General features: G+C 26.7%; 4 protein-coding genes across 4 annotated transcripts; 3 read left to right on the top strand and 1 right to left on the bottom strand.

The window, feature by feature from the left end:
- Positions 1-801: 801 nt before the first annotated feature.
- LOC107167320 (uncharacterized) lies at positions 802-2291 on the top strand. The gene is made up of 2 exons (XM_015516358.2): positions 802-1826; positions 2003-2291. Exons 1-2 carry the CDS (start codon positions 1185-1187, stop codon positions 2195-2197), a joined length of 837 nt encoding a protein of 278 aa, XP_015371844.2. The 5' UTR covers positions 802-1184; the 3' UTR covers positions 2198-2291.
- LOC107167410 (thioredoxin, mitochondrial-like) lies at positions 2189-7415 on the bottom strand. The gene is made up of 4 exons (XM_015516474.2): positions 7127-7415; positions 6780-6873; positions 6044-6167; positions 2189-2424 (listed from the first exon to the last, which is right to left on the bottom strand). The coding sequence occupies exons 1-4, from the start codon at positions 7194-7196 to the stop codon at positions 2302-2304; spliced, it is 411 nt and encodes a 136-aa protein (XP_015371960.2). The 5' UTR covers positions 7197-7415; the 3' UTR covers positions 2189-2301.
- A 368-nt stretch (positions 7416-7783) lies between these two features.
- On the top strand, positions 7784-12368 carry LOC107162308 (inhibitor of growth protein 3-like). Its single transcript, XM_089222235.1, has 9 exons — positions 7784-7962; positions 8040-8111; positions 9392-9520; positions 9581-9715; positions 9786-9869; positions 10003-10226; positions 10806-10993; positions 11057-11189; positions 12012-12368. The coding sequence occupies exons 1-9, from the start codon at positions 7935-7937 to the stop codon at positions 12129-12131; spliced, it is 1113 nt and encodes a 370-aa protein (XP_089078361.1). The 5' UTR covers positions 7784-7934; the 3' UTR covers positions 12132-12368.
- Positions 12369-16437: 4069 nt separating this feature from the next.
- On the top strand, positions 16438-20158 carry RpL10 (ribosomal protein L10). Its single transcript, XM_089223956.1, has 6 exons — positions 16438-16567; positions 16674-16698; positions 16959-17091; positions 17147-17319; positions 18559-18721; positions 19938-20158. The coding sequence occupies exons 2-6, from the start codon at positions 16676-16678 to the stop codon at positions 20103-20105; spliced, it is 660 nt and encodes a 219-aa protein (XP_089080082.1). The 5' UTR covers positions 16438-16567; positions 16674-16675; the 3' UTR covers positions 20106-20158.
- Positions 20159-20927: the final 769 nt, after the last annotated feature.

Genomic DNA, 20927 nt, shown 5'->3' with positions numbered 1-20927 from the left:
CATAGACAAATATATATTCAGTCTAGACTATTTTTTATAATAATTAGCAGGGCTTTGGACTTGGGACTATGTGCTTAAAATCACAAATATATGTACCTATTTAAGCATCCAACAATATAAAATGTGTGTTAATGTAAATTATTCACAATTTTTAGAAGACATAAATCATGAGTATGCTTTAAATATCAAAAAATCTATCACCGTTAACTTTTTTTTACTTTGGTTAGGTATAATATATTTATAATGGTTTTTGTCTTTAAGTTTCATTAGTTTAAATGCTGTCCTTAAAAACAAATACTTATACAGAAAATTGAATTTCATAATTGTATTAATAATTTTTATACATATACAAAATGAATTTATTATGTAAATAATTAAAAAAAATCCAATTTATAAAAAAAGATAAAATATGCAGTATAAATTTTAAAAAATATGCATATATAGGAAAAAGTTGGAAATAGGTAGGTATGCTTAAATATGTGCAAAAAACTTTTAAATTTCAAATCCAGACACCCCAAAACAAATTTATAATGAATCAGATTTATTCTATTTGCTTTCTGGGCAAATGTTTTGCAAATTTGAAATTTGTAAATGCATAATCCCGAGCCCTAATAATTATTTTACAACATTAATATCTTAATAATATAAATAAATAAACATATTTTATGTTATCAGAAATGACAACACTGCTAAGGTGATAGCTATGACCGCACCACCCAACCCCGCCAACCAGTGATGCTCCGTCTATGAGTATAAATATAAGGTCTATGCTTACTGAATGTAGTTTTGTTATCAGTACTTTTGATTTTTCAACGAGTGAAGACTAATAGATAATTTGACATGTCAAAATAGTCAAATATTATGGACCAAAGACTTATTAGTTTTTAGTTTTTTACTGCTGTAACTTGTAACGATTAACTAATGTACCTAGTTATAATTTTTCCATTTGCTGAAGTTGAATAAAAAAGTAACATTTGTTTTGGATTCTGCAGCTCATCTGTGATTAATATTCAATATCCAATAATTTAGTATAATTACTACCTCATTCAAATACAAATTTATAGAAAACATTAGAATTTAATAGAATTTAAATTTACACTTAAAAGTATACTAATTTTTTAAATTGTTTTCTTCTTTATAAGAATGTTGTGTTGACGACAGTTTTTATCTTTGCATATTACAAGATGTCTTTAAAAAGTGTTTTAAAAAAGAAGTTTAAGATAAAAAATCCAATTGTTACGATTAAGAAAAAAAAAAATAAATCCAAGCATGTTCTTTATACGCCGTCCACAGATACTTACATTAAAACTGATGCAGATGATATTAACAGAGAATATTCCGTAACAGACAAAGAACAAAACCAAGACTTACCTACTAAAAATCTATTTAATGGCAAAAACGGTGATGAAAAAAATATGAATAATGATGGATCGATAGAATCAACAACTGAGACAAAACGTAATAAGAAAAAACGCAAATCTACAGATACTGATAAAAGTCTTGAACATGAGGTACCTATAAAAAAGAAAGTAACATTTGCAGCTGATGTAAAAAGCGAAAAAGAAGATCAGAAAAGTAGTGCAGGCAATTTAAAACTAATTAGCTTAAATAAACGGAAAAAATTAAATTATTTAAAGAAGTTGAAGGCGAAAAAAAATAAACAAAAAAATGCAAAAAAATGTGAAGAAAATGCAACTGCCATTAGTACACCCAGACAAGAACGAGCTGTAGAGTATTTGATGCAATGGAAAAACGACCGCGCAAATTGGAAGTTCAAAAAAATTTATCAACTTTGGTTGATTAAAAACACTTATGACACTCTGAAGGCAAGTATTTTGTTATTCACAAATACATTTTTAATGTAGGTAATTGAAATACAATTCTACTATTACTAAAAAAAATCATTATTAATAATATAAATTTTTATGAATATTTTTTTATTATAATGCACCTACTGTCTATGCATCAAAAATTAAATAATAAAATAATATATTTTTTTTAGATATCTAAAGAAAATTTTGACACTTTGGTAGAATACCTTCAAACTATTGAAGGTAAAAGTCGCAGTATAATTCTTCAAAGCGCTAATTCAGTTGTCTCAGAATTTTCATCTTCTAACGAAAGACAACTAGAATTAAATTCATCGCAAGAAGTTAAATATCAACGAGCAAGGACTATTATACAAATGTTTGACTAATACATTTAATTAAATATATTTTTGTATAAATTACATTAAAACCATAAATATAACTGATTCCGATTATCTACATAATAAAAATTCATCATTTAAATAGATTTTTTTTATTTTGTAGGCTCACTTAATTTTGAAATAAAATGTTTAAGTTTATCTTCATCTTGAAGTCCAATCATCTTTCCTTGAACTTTACCATCTTTCATTAATATTAGTTCTGGTACGACAGAGACCTAAAAAAACATTTAATTTATTTAAAATAATGTTTCACTAGTTACAAAGAGTTTAAATAAATATTTTATTAAAGATGTCAATAAGTTTTTATTAATGTATTTTAGGATAATAGTTTATCTTCAAAGTCACAGAAATAAACTGTTTATTTAAATTTAACTCCTAGTTAACAAGCATACAGTAAGCACATGAAATTATTGTTCAATATACATTATACTTGGAAGTTTAGAGGTTCAAAACTTCAATTAAGAGCCAGAGTAAATAGATATAAAAGATTTTAAAATATATTAAGAATATTTGAGTATGTGAGTTTATACAGGTTATAGTAAATCAAATTATAATATATTAGATATTACCTTTTTTTTTATTATTATTATTAGAAAATAAACAATCTATACTAGTGAAGCACAATAAGTAAATATGATGACAAAAAATACAAGTACCTAAGATATGAATTATATGAATGAGGCCATTGATAGAATCCAACACAATATTATTTTATTCCGGATTTATTTGAGTAAGTCTCTACACCATTTTTGTTTCAAACGGTGTATTGTGTTCTCAGGGAGAGTTGAGCATGAGAGTAATGAAATTTTTGGGTCAAGATATTTAGATAATTTAGAATTGAATCTAGAGTAATGGCCAGAAGCTGATTGGCTAACTGTTTAGATTATTATGCAGTGTATACTGTATAGTTGGACTGCACCAGGGTGCAGAAGTAAAAAGTCAAAGTGGAATTGATGGAACGAGTGTATGATACAGATTTACAAGGGTTTAGCACAATCCAAAATCTGAATGGCATATGCCCACATGGGTCTTAACTCTTAAGAGTGATTTTTATATAATAATTTTTATGTATATTGATGATTTGGTTCTGAGTATTGGTCGTAAGAGATGTAAGAGGCGGTTTAGTTTTTTTCATTTTATTTTAAATGTGGACCCTAGGTTAGTCTCTACTCTCTTATCAAGAATAATTCCAAGATATTTTACTCCGTCAATAAGGGATATGTGATCTATGAAAATATAGTGGAGGAAATACGGGTTTTTCGAGACTCAAATTTTCATTGACTGACTTCCCGGGGTTTATTTTTGATACACCATTTTAATGTTCAATTTTAAATTAAGTTTAAGTAATTTTGTAAAGATATGGAGGATTTCACTAGGTTTTTATTGGGAAAGAGTATTGCTGTGTCATCTGCAAATGAGGCTATGGTTGAGTTTGTTAAGTTTGGCATATCGACAGTATGTATTTTGAATAAGTTGGACAAGAGATCGCTGTTTGTGACATTCCAACTTGAATACAAAAGTAAAAGGAAAAAGATTTAAACAGCCGAACAACTAAAGTTCGATTTTAAAAATAAGATTTGATTATTAAAAAGTATGGGGCGGGTAAGAACTGCTTTAGTTTATAAAGCAGGCTTTTATGCCAAATTAGTTTGAATGTTTCCAATATGTCTAGGAATACACCAGAACAGTAGTGATTTTTTTGAATAATGTTGATATTAAATCTGTTAGCCTGTATATTTGATGTATGGTTGAGTATTTAGTCTTAAAGCCAAACTGAGAGGTTAGGGATAATATCAAGTGTCTGAAATATTGGTGGATATTACGAACACGTAAGATTAACATTTTGATGTAAAATACTTGTATAATAACCATTTATTGGGAAATAACTAGGCAAAATAAATTTAGTTGTATTTATATTTGATATTTGTAATAATATATTATTGAATTAATTTCATGTTGATAACACAATGTAAATCACAATTTATAAATTTAAATAAAATGTCCGTGCAATACAAACATTTTTTAAAGAACTATTCATGTTTATTATATTTAATATATAAATTTTTTTATTAAAATAAATGTGCATATTTTCCACATACTTCATTGTATTTAGGCTAAAAAGTTGTAGTCCAAAAAGGTTAAATTAAATTAAATATCAGGTGAACAAAATGGGATAGCACAATAATAATATATTATATAGAATGTTGGTTCATTATTCCACTTTTTATACTCTGTTCCTGGAGATTATACCAGTTCTGACCATCCTGAGTGATGTCCGTGGAAGCATGGTACCCAATTTTCCCTTCCACCAGCCTTTCGGCACGCAGCGCTCATAACAATGATCATTTCAGAACTTATACAACTTAATATAATCAGTAGAGTTATTGATGGGGTCAATGTGTGCGACTAGACAAAAACTGTTTGCCGCCAGATATAATTTCTTTTGAAACAGAGTATAAACTTAAAATATTTTTTTCATTTTGAAATCCTTCAAAAAAATTCTGCTTCAAAATATAAAAATGAAAATATATATCAAATATAATATCATAATGATGATAATAAAATATATATAAGCTACATTACTATTCAAATCAGTAAAAACACTATTTTTATGAAAAGAATAAGTTATAGAATTAACTGTATATAATTCAGTAGCACCCCTCAAAAAAATTATGGTAATTATTTTGGACACTTTAGATCTTAACTTTCAACAACAAATATCTTAAAAACATTGTTTTTAAAACTGTAACAAAACTATATTTTTAATTGTTACCTAATGTTCTTTTTTAAAGAACAATATCTCAAATCTTTCTAATAATTTGTACGTAAAAAAATTGAATTTAAAATGAATAGTTCCTGATAAGTAAAAATTTAAACTTTAGATAGGTAGAGTAATTTATGAAATAACCCTGGGCCTGAAAAACACTAAAAAAAAACTTTAAATAATTTTAAGTTATAAGTTACAACCTATTATAACTTACTAATAGTTTTAAATTCAATTTTAAATGATAAAAGTGTGTGTTTATGTTGTTTTTCAATTACTTAAAATTTTGATACTTTTGATACAATGAGTGCTAACACTGCTAACTGGAGAAATTATGCCGTAAACATCCAACTAACCGTCAGTTAACCCGTCGTACGGCGCACGGGGTAAATAATTACCCCAGACATTTTAAAAATATTTATAAAATATATAATACGGTATGTGGATATTTGATCATCTCAATAGCCTCAAATATTACATCTAAAAGTAGACTTTTATTGGTCATATGTTGTTTATGTACGTTATGTTTTATCTAGAACGTTATAAAGTCGTTATCGGCCGTATCTCGAAATTATTTGCCCCGTGCGACCTTCTAAATTGTAAATATTATTATTATGTAATTACCTATGACTTCAGCTATTAATTGTTATTACCTGAGTTTTTTGATTTATTACAAATTATACGAAATATTCTTTAAAAAAAAAAAAAAAATGTTTTTATAATCACTCTGTATAATTTAAACTCTCTTTTTATACCGCCAACATATTTTATATTCTACTGAGAAATGTAAAATAAAATGTTTTCATAACAACAAGTTACTATTACCGAAAATAGTTATGTACTAACCATAATATAATAATTAATAACTAGCTATCTTTGAGGGGTAAATTTTTACCCCATGCGCGTAAATGAGACATCTTAATCCGTGCGCCGTACGACGGGTTAACCATTAACGGATACTTAACCGAACATTGTAAGAACCGTCCTAAGTGACTAATTAAATTATTTTAACAATAATTATTTTTACTAATTAAATAATCACTCTGTAGTCTGTATGATATTGAACTTACATCATATTCCATGGCAATTTCAGCATTGTCATCAATATCAACTTTGGCAAGATGAATTGTACCTTTATGTTCTTCTATAATTTTTTCTACTCGAGGAAGTAACATTTTACATGGTCCACACCATCTAAAAAATTTAAAAAATTAGCCATTTAATATAATTCTTTAAATAAAATAGTAAGTACTTTTTTAAACAAATGACAATTTTATTTATTGCTTACATTTACTTTATACTTAAATTAAATAAGAAAATTTTAACTCATCTATACTACTATATAAAATGAAGTCGCTTTTTTTGTTCGGGATTAACTCCGACACTACTTATTAAATCGTCGTGCAATTTTTTTTAAATTAAAGAGGACATCACAGAGAAGGTTTAAGGCAAAAAATTAGTCCGATTAAGTTAATAAATAATTAGTTATTATTAATTAAAATAAACATGTAAATTGTATATTGTTAATAACCAAGGCAGGTATTGTGCGCTCGCATCGCCTGGCAAATATATAAACATTGTTATTTTAATAACTGTTGATTGTTGGCTGGTTTGATCATTTAAAGGGGTAATTGATTGTACTACTTTCATTTTTAAAATGCCTAGACGAAAGTTAAACATTAGTTGATCTCAGAATGATGCCAAAAGAATGTGTGTAGTACGTAGAGAACAACAGTAAAATAATGATGATGTTGTTAACGACAGAGGTTCATAGTCGAGAAAATATATATATATATATTTACATACGTAGCAAAAAAATCTACCACCACAGGCTCTTTACTTTTGAGTACTTGTTGATTAAAATCTTCTTGATCTTGAATTTTAATTATTTTGTGTCTAGCTATAATTAAAAAAAACACATAATGTTAATAACTATTGATTTTAAAGAACCATTAATTTTGGTACTGGAATAAAATACATTTCCGCTTAGCAAAAAAATATCTGGTAAGAAGGTAAATCAACGATCAAAGAATATTTAACACAAAATAATAATGATTGCAATTCTTCTACAACCCCATTTGTTAAGGCATTGATTAAGTATTTTATTCCAATAACATTATTTATGTGTAATAAACTAATACTTTAAGTATTACTTATGGTTGTGCTGAATGTTCTTGTAATGATTTTTGAAATCGACATGTTTTTTGCGACGTTTAAAAACATGTTTAATTATTACTGACTAAAATATTAAAGTTATTACACTGATGAAAACTTAATAATGCTGTTGCCTGTTTTTTAAATTATTTTAATTCTAATTTCTAATAGTATCGACTTTCAGTACGTATTACGTAATAGACTAATAGATATTACTATATTAGATAAGCATTATTAGCATCAAAATCTGGTATTGAAGACAGAATAATATGGCCTATCCATTATATTATATTATCTATAACATCGAGATAAAGAATTGAAATCTCTTATCATTTTATCAATATCTTAGAATTGATATTCATTAAGAGCAATAAGAAGTATAATAAATGGCAACGATCACGGCTATAGATAATATTATCTATGGCAACGATCAACACGACACTGTCTAGCGCTCCGAAGACGCGGTGGCCTGCGCAGCTGCTACGACCGGTTTTCGTCGAGTTAGTGGGTCAACTTACGGCGAATAGAGTATAGGTACATCATGTATTTAATTCAATCACGGACCAAGGATGCATATAAATCAGTCTAATTTATGACCATGGTCATGGTTAAAGATAAAGCTATGCTATATATTATCAAATCACCATTTCCCTAATAAACAAAATTTAGACAAACAAAATAACGCATGTTTATAGATTTTGCTGTTATTTTCATGCATATTTTTTTTTTTTTTGGAATAGATAAAATATAAACAAGAATAGTACAATACCCAATACCCATTGGATACTATTTACAATCTAATTCACCATGTTATATTTAGAAGATTATCTCGAAAGTAAGTACCTGGAATATTTATAAATTTCAATATCAAACAAATCAATTATTGCTATATCTGTTTTTAACTGTTTCAAGATATCGAACACTTGCCTCAAGAGATGAGAAATCGCTTCACAAAAATGAGAGAAATGGACTTACAAGTTGAAAGTAATACAATTTATTCTACCGAATTCTGGAAACAAAATTAGTTTAACTCCCAATCGAATTTTATAATTTTTTAGGGGGGAAACTGTAGAACTAAACGAGTTAAGAACGTTGGTGCAAAAATAAATTTGTAAAAATCATTAGTTAGCTATAAAGTCATAGCTATAATATGATGTTCACAATTTTCTTTGTTTTTCGAATTCACAACTATAACATTCTATAACATACTTTAACATACTTTAATACCCTTTTGTAAACTTCTGTTTTACCAGTCTTTTTTTTTAAACATACCTGTGTAGTTAAGCATTCTAAAAACGTTGAGGAAGTCAGACTTATTTTAAAGTTATAACTAAATGAAATTTATCCTATTTTCATATGCACCCAGCTAGGTCACTTGCTTGAACAATAAAAATAAAAATATTATTTGACTTGTTTGGTAAAACAACTATAGATGGATCTCAAAGTTGAAAACAAAATTATAAACAGGTCTTATTAACCATCTCTTTATTTAGATTTAGCTAGGTTTCAAAAAAATATAATAAAAATAACATAAAATTTTTTATAAACTTATTTAAATAAAGCGTAGTGTGTATGCATAAAACACTAAAATTTGTGAATGTCCGGATGTGTGATTTCTGGCATTATTTTTTTACCATTGTCTTATTTTAAGAGGACGCCATATAGGCATTTGTTTTCTCTATCTTACAAACGTACAACATGGTATATTTTATATTCACAATAATACGTTTTACCCTGTAATTACTTGAATTAGAGTGAATTTGCCTCATAAAATTTAAAGACAAGACCACTATCTAGAGCATATTGGAGTATTTTATAGATATTATAAATTTTAAGTAAGTTATGATCATTTTTATATTTTTGGTTTTTTGTACATTTTAAAACGATAAAAATTTACTTAAATATAATAATATTATCCGAGATACTATCCAATTTTCTTGCCTTTAAAATTTATAAGAGTTGAATTCACTCTACTTTTAGAAATAACAGAGTAAATCGTATTATTGAAAACATAAAATTTGCCATGTTGTACGTTTGTAAGATGGAAAAAACAAATGGTCATGTGGCACCTTCTTAATGAAATACTCAAATACTTATTACTTAAGTATCCGAAAAAAAATTAAAAAAAATTTTGTAATTTTTTAGGAGTAAACTACAGTACGTCAATTGTTCCTTTTATCAATATAAAATATATTTAATTCAAATTAAAAAAAAAACTTCGAAAAACTATTGACTATTGTCAAATTTATCTAAATGTATTTCAGATTCTATGGATTGCATAAAAAAAAATGTGGATACTTTGTTTTTAAAAGCAGATAATATGAAACCAGATGAACTAGAAACTAATTTTAAAGCAATCATGAAAGAAGGAGAAAAATCTGTTGAACTTTCTGGTAAATTTATATTAGTTTAGTATTTGTTTTAAATCATAATCTTAAATTTATGTATTTTAGAGGAAAAAGTTTTGTTGGCTAACCATATGCATGACCTTATGTCAAAATATTTAAGACGGTTAGATCATGAGTTACACAAATTTAAAATGGAACTAGAAGCTGATAATAGTGGTATCACTGGACTTATTGAAAAAAGTATTAAGTTCAAATTATTTTTGTAAAAAAGTTACAATAGGTACAATTTTTTTTATTATTATTATTTTAGGAAGTTTGGATTCAGAACAAAGTAATATTATAATGCCCAATCAAAAAGAAAACAAGTATCAATTGAATAGATGTCTTTTTGGTGGTAAGTAGTTTAACCATTCATTTAGTCAGTTAAGATTTTTGTTTTTAGAAACTATTTGAGAGTAAAAGGTACCTAATTGAAAGTATTAAAATTATATTTTTCATTCAATACCAACATAATTTTATTGTTTCAGACAAACAAGAAGCATTAAATCATAACACTTCCAAACAAAAATCAACTTCAATAGCTTCAAATTCTACTAGCAGTGGTGATGTAGCATCACCTTCACGGCGTGATACAAGTCCTGCAAACTCTCGAATGGTTCCATCTTCATTAGCGTACACATTGGGACATATGGGAGCTGGAAGTCCTGCTATTGCAGCAGCTGCATCTCAAGCTATAGTTGCTACTCAACAAGTAATTTTATATTTTATTACAATGCATTTAGTCGAAATAATGTATTAGTAATAACTAATAAGAAATTAACTATTTAAAGTGTAATTACTATTTTTTGGCTAAATTTAATTTAGCAAATAATAATATCTAGTCGATTGAAGAAATCTTTTATTCTTTCTTTACTTCATAAACTATTATAATTCTTTATAAAGTATATTCTATAACTTATTATTTAGTGAAAATAAAATAATTGTTGAGTAAAACTAAGAAATTATATGGATTTCTCAAGAGATAGTATTTTTAGTTTCCAAAAATGATCATTATTGTTTTAGCATCTTTAAATTTTTATTTTTTTTTTTTACCGTTTATTAATATTATAACTGCATGACATGAATTCTCTTATAAATATTTGTAATCTTGGGTTAAAAAATATTTATGCATACAACTTTTATTAATTTTACATTATGAAATTAATTACTTTATATTAAAAATAGGAATTTACTCTCTCCAAATTATTTAAAGATTGCTTAAATACATAATATTTATTTGTTCATAATTTATAATATATAACTATTAAACAGAAAATTGTATTATTTTTAGTTGTCTCAAGGCCGTAGGACAGCTAGTTTAAAAGCGTCTCTTGAAGCAATTAATTCTGGTGCTACATTGACAGGTCAAATGAGCTCTGCTTCTGGTGTTCTACCATCAGAATTACCTATAAGTAAAGAATTAGCAGGTGTTGCACATTTAGTCAATCCTAATATGGATGGAACCAGAAAACATAGAAGGTAAATCATAAGCAAAACTAACTTATGTTATTGCTATTTTATTTACATTTTTGGATTTTGTAGACGAGGTGGTACTCAAAATTCACAGATGTCCACTGAAGAAGATGTAGATGAACCAATTGATCCCAATGAACCTCGTTATTGTATATGTAATCAAGTTGCTTATGGTACAATGGTTGCTTGTGATAATAAAGGGGTAATTATATAATCTATTTAATTAACTAGAATATCTCTTTAAGATTATCATCTAAACTCAAAAAAACCTATAAGAAACCATACCCATGATTAATTGCAATTTAAGATTTTTCCATTTAACCAGTTGTTTGGACTAAAAATAGTTTATTTTATTTTAATGCTAAATCACATTTATCAATGTCGACAGTTTATAAAAATCGTTCTACAGGATCTATTTTATCAATAAATCACAATAAATTATAAAGGATTTGGTATAGCCAAATATAATTTAATTTTAATTCTAGCTTCAGTTATTTTAAAGAGCTCGGTGCCGATATAACAAATTTTTTACAGATCTATAAAATTTTAAAAAAATATTTAAAATTTTAGATTTCACCTTTATTATAATATATTTCCACTAATCTACTGCCTAATATATTGTTTTGGGAATTAATATCATTATGTTTTTTATCAATGAAAATTACTTCTCAAAAAAAAACAGGTTTTGTAAAATTGTTTTTTTTTTTGATAATTATTTTTATTTGTAAAAAGAAGACTTCCTACAGGTCATTAAACTCCAATTTTTTATTCTATTTTAAATAACTTTTTTTTCATAATTTCAAAATTAAAAGTTGTCTTATTATTAAGTTTTAGACTAAAATGTAGAAAAACTGAATTTAACATAACATGTAGAATATTAGTAATATTACCCTCTATTGGAAAAAAAATTAATTCTATATGTCAGGATCACTATTTTTGTAAAGTGTATTTTGTAGACAAATTTTTTGAAAAAAAAAACTCATTTACACATTTTTATTTAAATTATTAATATTCTCTCTTGCAGTGTCCATATGAATGGTATCATTGTGAATGTGTCGGTATAACAGATCCACCAAAAGGTAAATGGTATTGTCCTCAATGTATTACTACAATGAAGAGTCGTAGATCACGAAAAACCACTTGAATAGATAAACATGTATTTAAAACCATTATTGTGTACTTATTATATATATATTTTTTTTTTTTTAGTCTTTTATTATTGAACCCAATCTTTTTTGTAAAAAATCAAGACAAACTCAAAATGTAAATTTACAAAACATTTTTAAGTTTTTCTTGTATGTATTATTGATATACCATGTAAATTAAATAAATTATTTAAAAACAAATTGTTACAAATATATCTATATTATTCTTACTGAAATATCTATTATAATTTTAATATAAATCAACTATTATTTAACTTAATTTGTATACAGCTTGAAATATTTAAAGAGTTTTAATGAAAATAATCAGTTTTCAGATAAATTCTCATATGATATTATGATTATTGGTTAGACACATAGTAGTCTAAGGAAAGTGAATGTAAATAAGTTAGTTTTAACAATCAGTGTAATAACTTTAGGATAAACTGCATAAAATTTCTTAGCAACAAATTAGTTATATTCAATGATATTAGTATATCAATGATTAAAAGTCAATTATTGTCAAAGCATTTGAATTTTTGATTTAAATGTATGACCTAATGACTAGTAAGTTGATGGACAGACAAGTCGCAGTACCGTAACTAGCTTTATGTGCGCCATTGGCAACCAATGTTATAAATTAATAATGAATTTTTAGTATTTATATGAAATAAAAATTGCGCCCTTAGCGCAATCATTTTAAACTGCGCCCTTGGCCACCGCCCACCTTACCAATGCCTAGTTACGGCACTGACAATTTGTTATTGTGCAGCATCGTTTTAAAATTTTCCTTTTTATAATTTTTATAAATATTTTGTTATTTGTATTCATACGTGTATTACTGTATTACAAATAGGAATATATTTATTAGATTTTTTCATGTTTACATTGTAGAAAGAAATATCTATTAACTTCTACATATTATATTGGTTTTATATTTTATTATTATTTGACTAATAACATTTGAATGGATATTAAATAGTTTTAAACAAATTGTCATACATACCCACTACCCAGATCACCCGCAAGGGAGGGTTGGATCTTTAATTCTGGACCTTTGAAATAAATTTATAGTTTTTGTAATTTTGATACAAAAACTTATTTGACATGGCCTTTTAAAACGTTTAATACAGGAGCCATTATTTGATGTGAGAGGCCTAGATATATCCTCAAAATATTGTTTTCTATTATTCTTAATAGTTCATTTTTACACAAAGATGACTAAAAACATAAAATAAATGATTTTGCGTTAATGCAATTTTTTCTCTCTATACTCGTGAACCAGAAAGAAAAAAAGCAAGTTTTTGCTAAGGTCTGAGATCCTTTTAACTTGACATTTGCGCCTAAAGAAAGTTGCTTGTATAATTATTTATAGCTAATAGATATTAACATAATTATAAGTGTCACAAATTATATACTATGGACTTATTAGTTATATGTGCAGTCTCAAATGAATACTATTTAGCTTTCCATAGATGAAATGCACACTTTTGAATTCCACTATTTTTTGTCACACCTACGATTTTCATGTTTTATATTGATTGTATTTTGATGTTACATTACCTGGGTATATGCCTCTCTAATCTATAGAATTCTATGCTTACTTGGACCTCTGAAATATATTTCACATGTTCCCTCTAAAATCTAAATGCATTAATATTGTACCACAAGCATAGTTTTAAATACTATCTTTAATCATGACCACAAGTAATTTACCGAGTTAACTATTAATCCAATAATGTATACTTGATTCAATAGGTAGTATTTTATAAGTTATAAGTTTATTAGTCTCTATTTTGTCGCAGCCTCCAACCTTTAGACTAAAATTTAAATTTAATAACTAGAATAAGTTCCTCGTATATTTTGTAATAATTTTTTTTTCTGTAAGCCTAATGGTCCATGCTGCCATCTTGCCGAGGGTCTAGATCAGCGTTTCTCAAAGTGTGTTCCGCGGGACTATCTCAAGGGTTCCGTCAGATGTATATGATGTCTGAAACATTTTTTGTAGTACTGGTTTTTTTTAGAAGAAATGGGGTTGAGTTGGAAGTAAAGACATTAAGGTTCTGCAAAACACAAACTATTTCCTAAGGGTTCTGTGATCCTAAAAGTTTGGGAACCGCTGGTCTAGATTATATAAATTTTTTTTAAACTTATTTGTCTATTCTATCCATAAGGTTCACTCTTTTATCTTTGGAAGTAGGTACCAGTAGTGTATTTAATATTTATGGTGTGGTGAGGTATCAGGGGGATACCCCTTCCACGAAATGCTTTTTATTCTTTTGCATAGGTAGGTAATGCCTTTTATTTTTGATTATATTAAACTTTTACATTTTAATGATTTTTAAGTAAGGAATAAAAGATTGTACCTCTTATCTCCCCACCCCTCCCAAAAGAAAATTAATATTCATAGCTACGCTACTGTTATGTACCTATAATATACCTAATACAAACAGACTCGCATCAATTCAAAAGTAAAATTGTAAATATGTAATCTATTTTAATTTGATAATTTTAGATTTTGAAAAGATTCAACATGTATTGATTTTTGTTATTTTCACTGTTGAAAAATTAAGGAAGTAAGGTGTATGAAGAAAATTATTTCAAATACATATAGTTCTAAATTTAAAAACCAATATTATCGATAGAGCCCAATATAGTAACCATAACAGTCAACAGAGCCGTGTTTTAGTCATTATACTATCATAGGTGTAATTAGTTGGTGACTAAAGGGAGGTTAAGCTGACAAAATATTTTCATTCCACCAAATAAGATGACGATAAATTATAGCAAAGATTCATTTAATCGTTAAGAAACTGAAATAATTTGTATTTTGATTATTATAGCGGAGCGATGAATCCATTAATTTTATAATTATGAGTAATTTTTTATTTTTTATTGGTTTCTGTCATCAACTTTAGGGAAAAATTATTCGATTTTCTTCAACAGCATTTTTTGTATCTGGAAAGTGAATCTTATTGGTACTTTGAGGGATTTATAATAAAAGTTCCAAATGATTTTCATAAGCACAGAAAAAATTAAAAAAAAATTGAATTTTTAAGTAAAACTGGTTTTTTTGATAAAATTAATTTTGGTTCTTAGTGTAACTCTAAAAGAAATTTACTGTAAATACGATAAACTCTTAGTGGCAGCTATCATTCATTAAAATGTTCTTCACTTCTTCATACTCTATAACAATAAACCACCGAACCAGTCCGCCTCTGGTAGTCTGCCAGTCTGATGGTCTAGTATACAATAGTATACTCCCAGTAAACATTTTTATTATTTTTTTTTTTTTATTTTAGAAAAGATGAAATATACAATCTATAATAAATAATATATACAATAGGTAATTTCGATGGTTTTAGATTTTTACAAGGCTTAATGTCGTGATACAAGAGGGTATCCAGTGACACTACTTCAAACCCAGTAAACATAGCACATTAGCACGTATAAATGTATAATCTACGTTTGTAATAAGGTCAATAAGACAATAATAAGGATAACTTCGGCGTATGTATATACGTAGATGTAATTCGTTTCACATTGCTATAATATAACTTATAAGTAGAAGAAGAAAGATTTTACGTTGACGATACGTAATACAATATACTCGTATATTATTCATAAATAAACTACGTTTATTCTACATTTATCGTTTACCTAGCGGCTAGCTAGGTAGGTACATATAGACTCTATAGATTCTATACTATACTAATACTTACAATAGATGTGACCACAACGAGGTTCGCAAGCAGCATGTAGCTCTTGTGCTATTGACACAAATTTTAATAATTGTAGATTTAAATTAATTTATGCAACATAAAAACACATCTCAAAAGTAAGATCTGATTTCGTGATGTGTACTTATTGATAAATAATGATTTCAGACTTGTGCAGTGTAAAAAATAAATGTTTTTTTCAATTGTTATGAAATTAAAAACGTATCTTAACAATGTGGTTCGCTTCAAATTTGCTTCATAAATTTGCGGCTCCCAAAATTAGGGTGAATCCTCCTCTACAATGATCGGTTAATTTCATTATATATACTATAGTATATTTTTACAACATTTATTACATTAATCATAAAATCATATAACATAGACTGCTGAAATCTTAACTAAAAGTAATACAATATTATAACTCTTTTTTAAAATTTCCATTTGATTAACATACATACCTGAAAAAAATGTATAAAAGATTAAATAAAAATATATTTTTAAAAACCCAATGTATTTTCTATTTCCCGGTATTTTAAATCTTTTTGGTATACTTTCTTCCATGAAGTATTTACTCTTTCTACGCGCCTATAATCTCTCTGGAAACTTAAAATTGTTCTACCTTCCACTCAACGCTTTACAAACGTTCTCTTTTGATAAACATATTTTGTAGGGTTTATCTTTTATACTTTCTGAATCATTGGTGGTACATCTAGAAGCAAGTAAGTTAAAGTTTTATCCATTTGAATCCTACAATTTAGCGACTTTTTTTGCGTCGTATTTATTAAAAGCGTTTTATTATAAATTGTTTTAACCTTTTGTTCACAGAAATGGGCCGTCGTCCTGCAAGATGGTAAATAAATAAACCTTACTATTTCTTCTTTTTTCAATTGCCACATTTATGTAGAACCCTGATTATTTATAAGTTTATTTATAATGGATTGTATTGAACTAATTTATAATGTAGTGCATTAAATTTCGTCTCATTATAATACATACTATTTAACATATTTGTAGTTCATCTCTGAATTTTGGACCAGAATACCTATTAATTTACTCCATAAACAAAACAGTGTTGTTGTATTAATAGAGCTTTATTTCTTATGTTAATAGTTATCGTTACTGCAAAAACAAACCGTACCCAAAATCACGGTTTTGTCGTGGTGTGCCAGATCCCAAAATTAGAATCTTCGACTTGGGAAAAAAGAAGGCTAAAGTAGATGATTTTCCATTATGTGTTCATCTCGTAAGTAATTTTAAATTATAACTATCCAATGTATATTATTAATCATTATTTATAGGTATCTGATGAATATGAGCAATTGTCATCTGAAGCTTTGGAAGCTGGACGTATTTGTGCCAATAAATACATGGTTAAACATTGCGGTAAAGACCAGTTCCACATTCGTATGAGACTTCATCCGTTCCATGTCATTCGTATCAATAAAATGTTGTCGTGCGCTGGAGCTGATAGGTATTTATTTTATTTTATTTTTTTACTCTTTTGGTTGTTGCCGCCAAATAAAATCTACTGTGTGTGAGGGTGTTAAATTTCAACACCATATACCTAGACCATACTTACGTACAATATATATTTACTATGTTACCTATTAATATTGGATATTTCATAATATTATTTCTACTCCCAACTAAGTATGCTTAAAGATATATGATTAATTTTTTCATATATAATTTATGTTTGTTTAAATAAATATGTTAAATATTATCATACAGTTTTGGATAGTTAATTATCTTCCCACAAGTCATATTTAAATATCACGGCCCTCCATATGTGGCTGATAATCTGTATTGAAATTGGATATGCTTTTTTTGACCAAACAATTGAAAAAAACAAATTTATTAAATCTTTTATAGCCCTTCAGAAAATGTACAATATTGATTTTATTATTTTGACATGCTGTGAAGTTTTTTTTTTATATACCGGGTGATTCTTTTATCATTGAACACTTATTATTTCAAAAAGTATCAATGTTTTTGAAAATATTTTTTTACAGAGTTTCATGTTGTTAAAAAAACAACGTTTTTATTAAAAAATTATGTTTTTTAATATTTTTTATCCTTATAATTTTTTAAGTTTTTTACTTTTTTGAATGACAACCTAGAGTTTTAATTTCATATTCCAAAGCAGAATATTTTTTTAAGTATTTTGATACGTAAAAATCGAATTTTGGACGAGTAGTTTATGAGTTATAAGTATTTTAAGTTTAGACAAGCGGAGTAGTGGACAAACATTTTGCAGGGTAGCCCTGTACCACTCCACTCCGCCAATCTAAACTTTAAATACTTATAACTCATAAACTACTCGTCCAAAATTCGATTTTTACGTATCAAAATAATTAGAAAAATATTCTGCTTTGGAATATGATATTAAAACTCTATGTTGTCATTCAAAAAAGTAAAAAACTTAAAAAATTATAAGGATAAAAAATATTTTGAAAAAATTCAATACTTTTTTAAATAATGAGTGTTCAATGATAAAAAAAATCACCCTGTATATATAAAATTTGATTTAATATTACCAAGCTTAAACTAAAATTGGCTAACTTGTAAAATAAAATATGGATGAAATTCACAATGTTCAATTTTATATTGATAATAAAACTAATAAACAAATATATAGTTGAATTATTTACACTGTGTTTAATCATTAGTTAGTGATATTTTTAAGTCATATACTTTTCTTCTTTTTCAGGCTTCAAACTGGAATGAGAGGAGCTTTTGGTAAGCCTCAAGGTACAGTTGCTCGTGTACATATTGGTCAACCAATCATGAGTGTTCGCTCATCTGATAGGTACAAGGCAGCTGTTATTGAAGCATTACGTCGTGCTAAATTCAAGTTCCCGGGTCGCCAAAAGGTAAGTACATTGATGGGGAATGGTATAATCTAGTAATTACTAATTAATTTCATTTTTTTTATTGAAGTTAAATAATATTTACAATTAATTGTATTAAGGTAACTTGGTAAAAAAATTGCATGATCCCAATACCACTTTTACTCTCACATGGTCTAAGCTTATCCCAATATAATAAATTGTATAAGTGCTGTTAGTACTTAATTTCATTTTAATTATTATTACTGATGCATATTTCTTTTATAATAAAAATATATTACAAGCTAATATGTTTAAGTGTTCAATACCGATATCTATACATGGTTGACTTCACTAAACAGGCACCCATGGCCAGTTTCAACACATTTAAAATCTAATCCGCTATTATTTTCCTTATTGACTTAAACGTTAAATCTACTAAATTGTTGTGAGTATCAAATGTATAAATATTCTCTATTATGTTGATCTATTGAGTTCAAACTTTCAAAAAAAAAATAATATTTGTGTATTTCTCTAAACTAGAGTTAATGATGACAGCCCTAAAATTAATCATAAATAATATTGTTGATGAACTTACCTGAATGTACTAATTGATCTGAATATGTTGGATATACTCTGATGGTAATTACGAAGTTAGTACCTATGCATTTGGTCATAGGTTCAAATTAATAAATAATTTGAATACTAAAGAATTGATATTGTATAGAAAATAAATTTTGTTAGGCTTCATTTTTATTATTTAAAACATTTGTATTGGCACGTTTTGGTTGACTATTTGCTGATGAATATGAGATTTAAAAAAAATGTATGATGTAATATTAAATGGTATTCATTAATATTCAATCTGTATATTGATATTGATGTATTATAATCCCTATCAATGGTGACGAACCACATACTTCAGGTGGTTTCTTTGGACTGCTTTTAAACAATAGATTGTACTTCCCAGTCTTATTGGTATGATTTTAGGAAACACAAATGTAATTAAATTAATTATATACAATTACTTAAGCTTGTTTCTTCTAAGTAATGTAAAAGAATGGATAGGTTGTTCAAACTAAATAAACAGTCAGTTCTAATCTCATATGGTTTCACTGGTCTCTATATAGTATAATATTTTTGGCCACCCTTAAGTGTAAATTCTTTCATTGTGGTTAAACTGAAATAGAATTTAAGTGATCACTATTTTTAATACTATGATTACGTATTCTTTTAAAAAAAATTAAAATTGTTTTTCTAGATTTATGTAAGCAAAAAATGGGGATTTACAAAATATGACCGTGATGAATATGAAACACTGAAGGAAGATGGAAAACTAGCTCCCGATGGTGCCAATGTTAAATTCCGCCCTGACCATGGACCATTGGATAACTGGAGAAAAGTTCAGAGGGAACTTCTTGCTGTTTAAATATGGTTTTGGTATATCTTGTATCAAAATTGAATAAAAGAAATACTGTGAAATTTTTGTTTTTTTAATCTTAGAAAATTAGTAAATTCTATCTAAAAGTTCAGTTAAATGTTTTTGGTTTATTACTAAATAAACTGAATTACAATTCAAGTGATTGATAATCAACTAGTATGAGATGATGATCAAAAAATGTATAAGTGATAATGTTCCAAATTAATTTAACCACAAAAATTCTTTTAAATAAATCTATTTACCATCAATTTTGTTCTAATAATTAGATTCACAAATAGGCTATTTTGAATTTATCCTTAAAAATGTGTACCAATTTTTAAGTTTTTCATTATCAGTATTAAAAAATAAAAAATTCTGAATTATAAAGAAAAAAAACTTTTAATACTGAATGCAATAAAAGTTATTCCATATGTCAGGTCATTGTGAGACATTCTGTATACAATATGTTAAATCAATTAAGCATCAATAATGACTTGTATGTACTTAATAATGTGCAATATGACATAATTGTTTATACAACTATTTTTGTTTTCCATTAGTCATGTCACTCTTATACTAGGTTTGTCATATAAAATTAGGACTTAATTTACCATGAATATTAAATTGTCTAAGTAGAATTGATAGTAATTTGGTATTAGTCCATTCACTTTCAATTAAAAGAAAGAATATATTACTTATATAACTGTTACTGGTTGTTTATTTTACCAATATTTGTTACAATATCTTGGGACTCCAGTGAGTGATTTATATCTTGGTGTGTCATTTTTAAACATGAAGTATATGAATGTTTTTTTTATTTAAATAAAAAAT

This window comes from Diuraphis noxia, unplaced genomic scaffold (genome assembly GCF_037042655.1).
Source record: "Diuraphis noxia isolate RWA-SAM2 unplaced genomic scaffold, SU_Dnox_SAM2 contig0003, whole genome shotgun sequence".
In the NCBI taxonomy this organism is placed as follows: domain Eukaryota; kingdom Metazoa; phylum Arthropoda; class Insecta; order Hemiptera; family Aphididae; genus Diuraphis; species Diuraphis noxia.
This window is presented reverse-complemented; position numbering and strand designations above follow the sequence as displayed.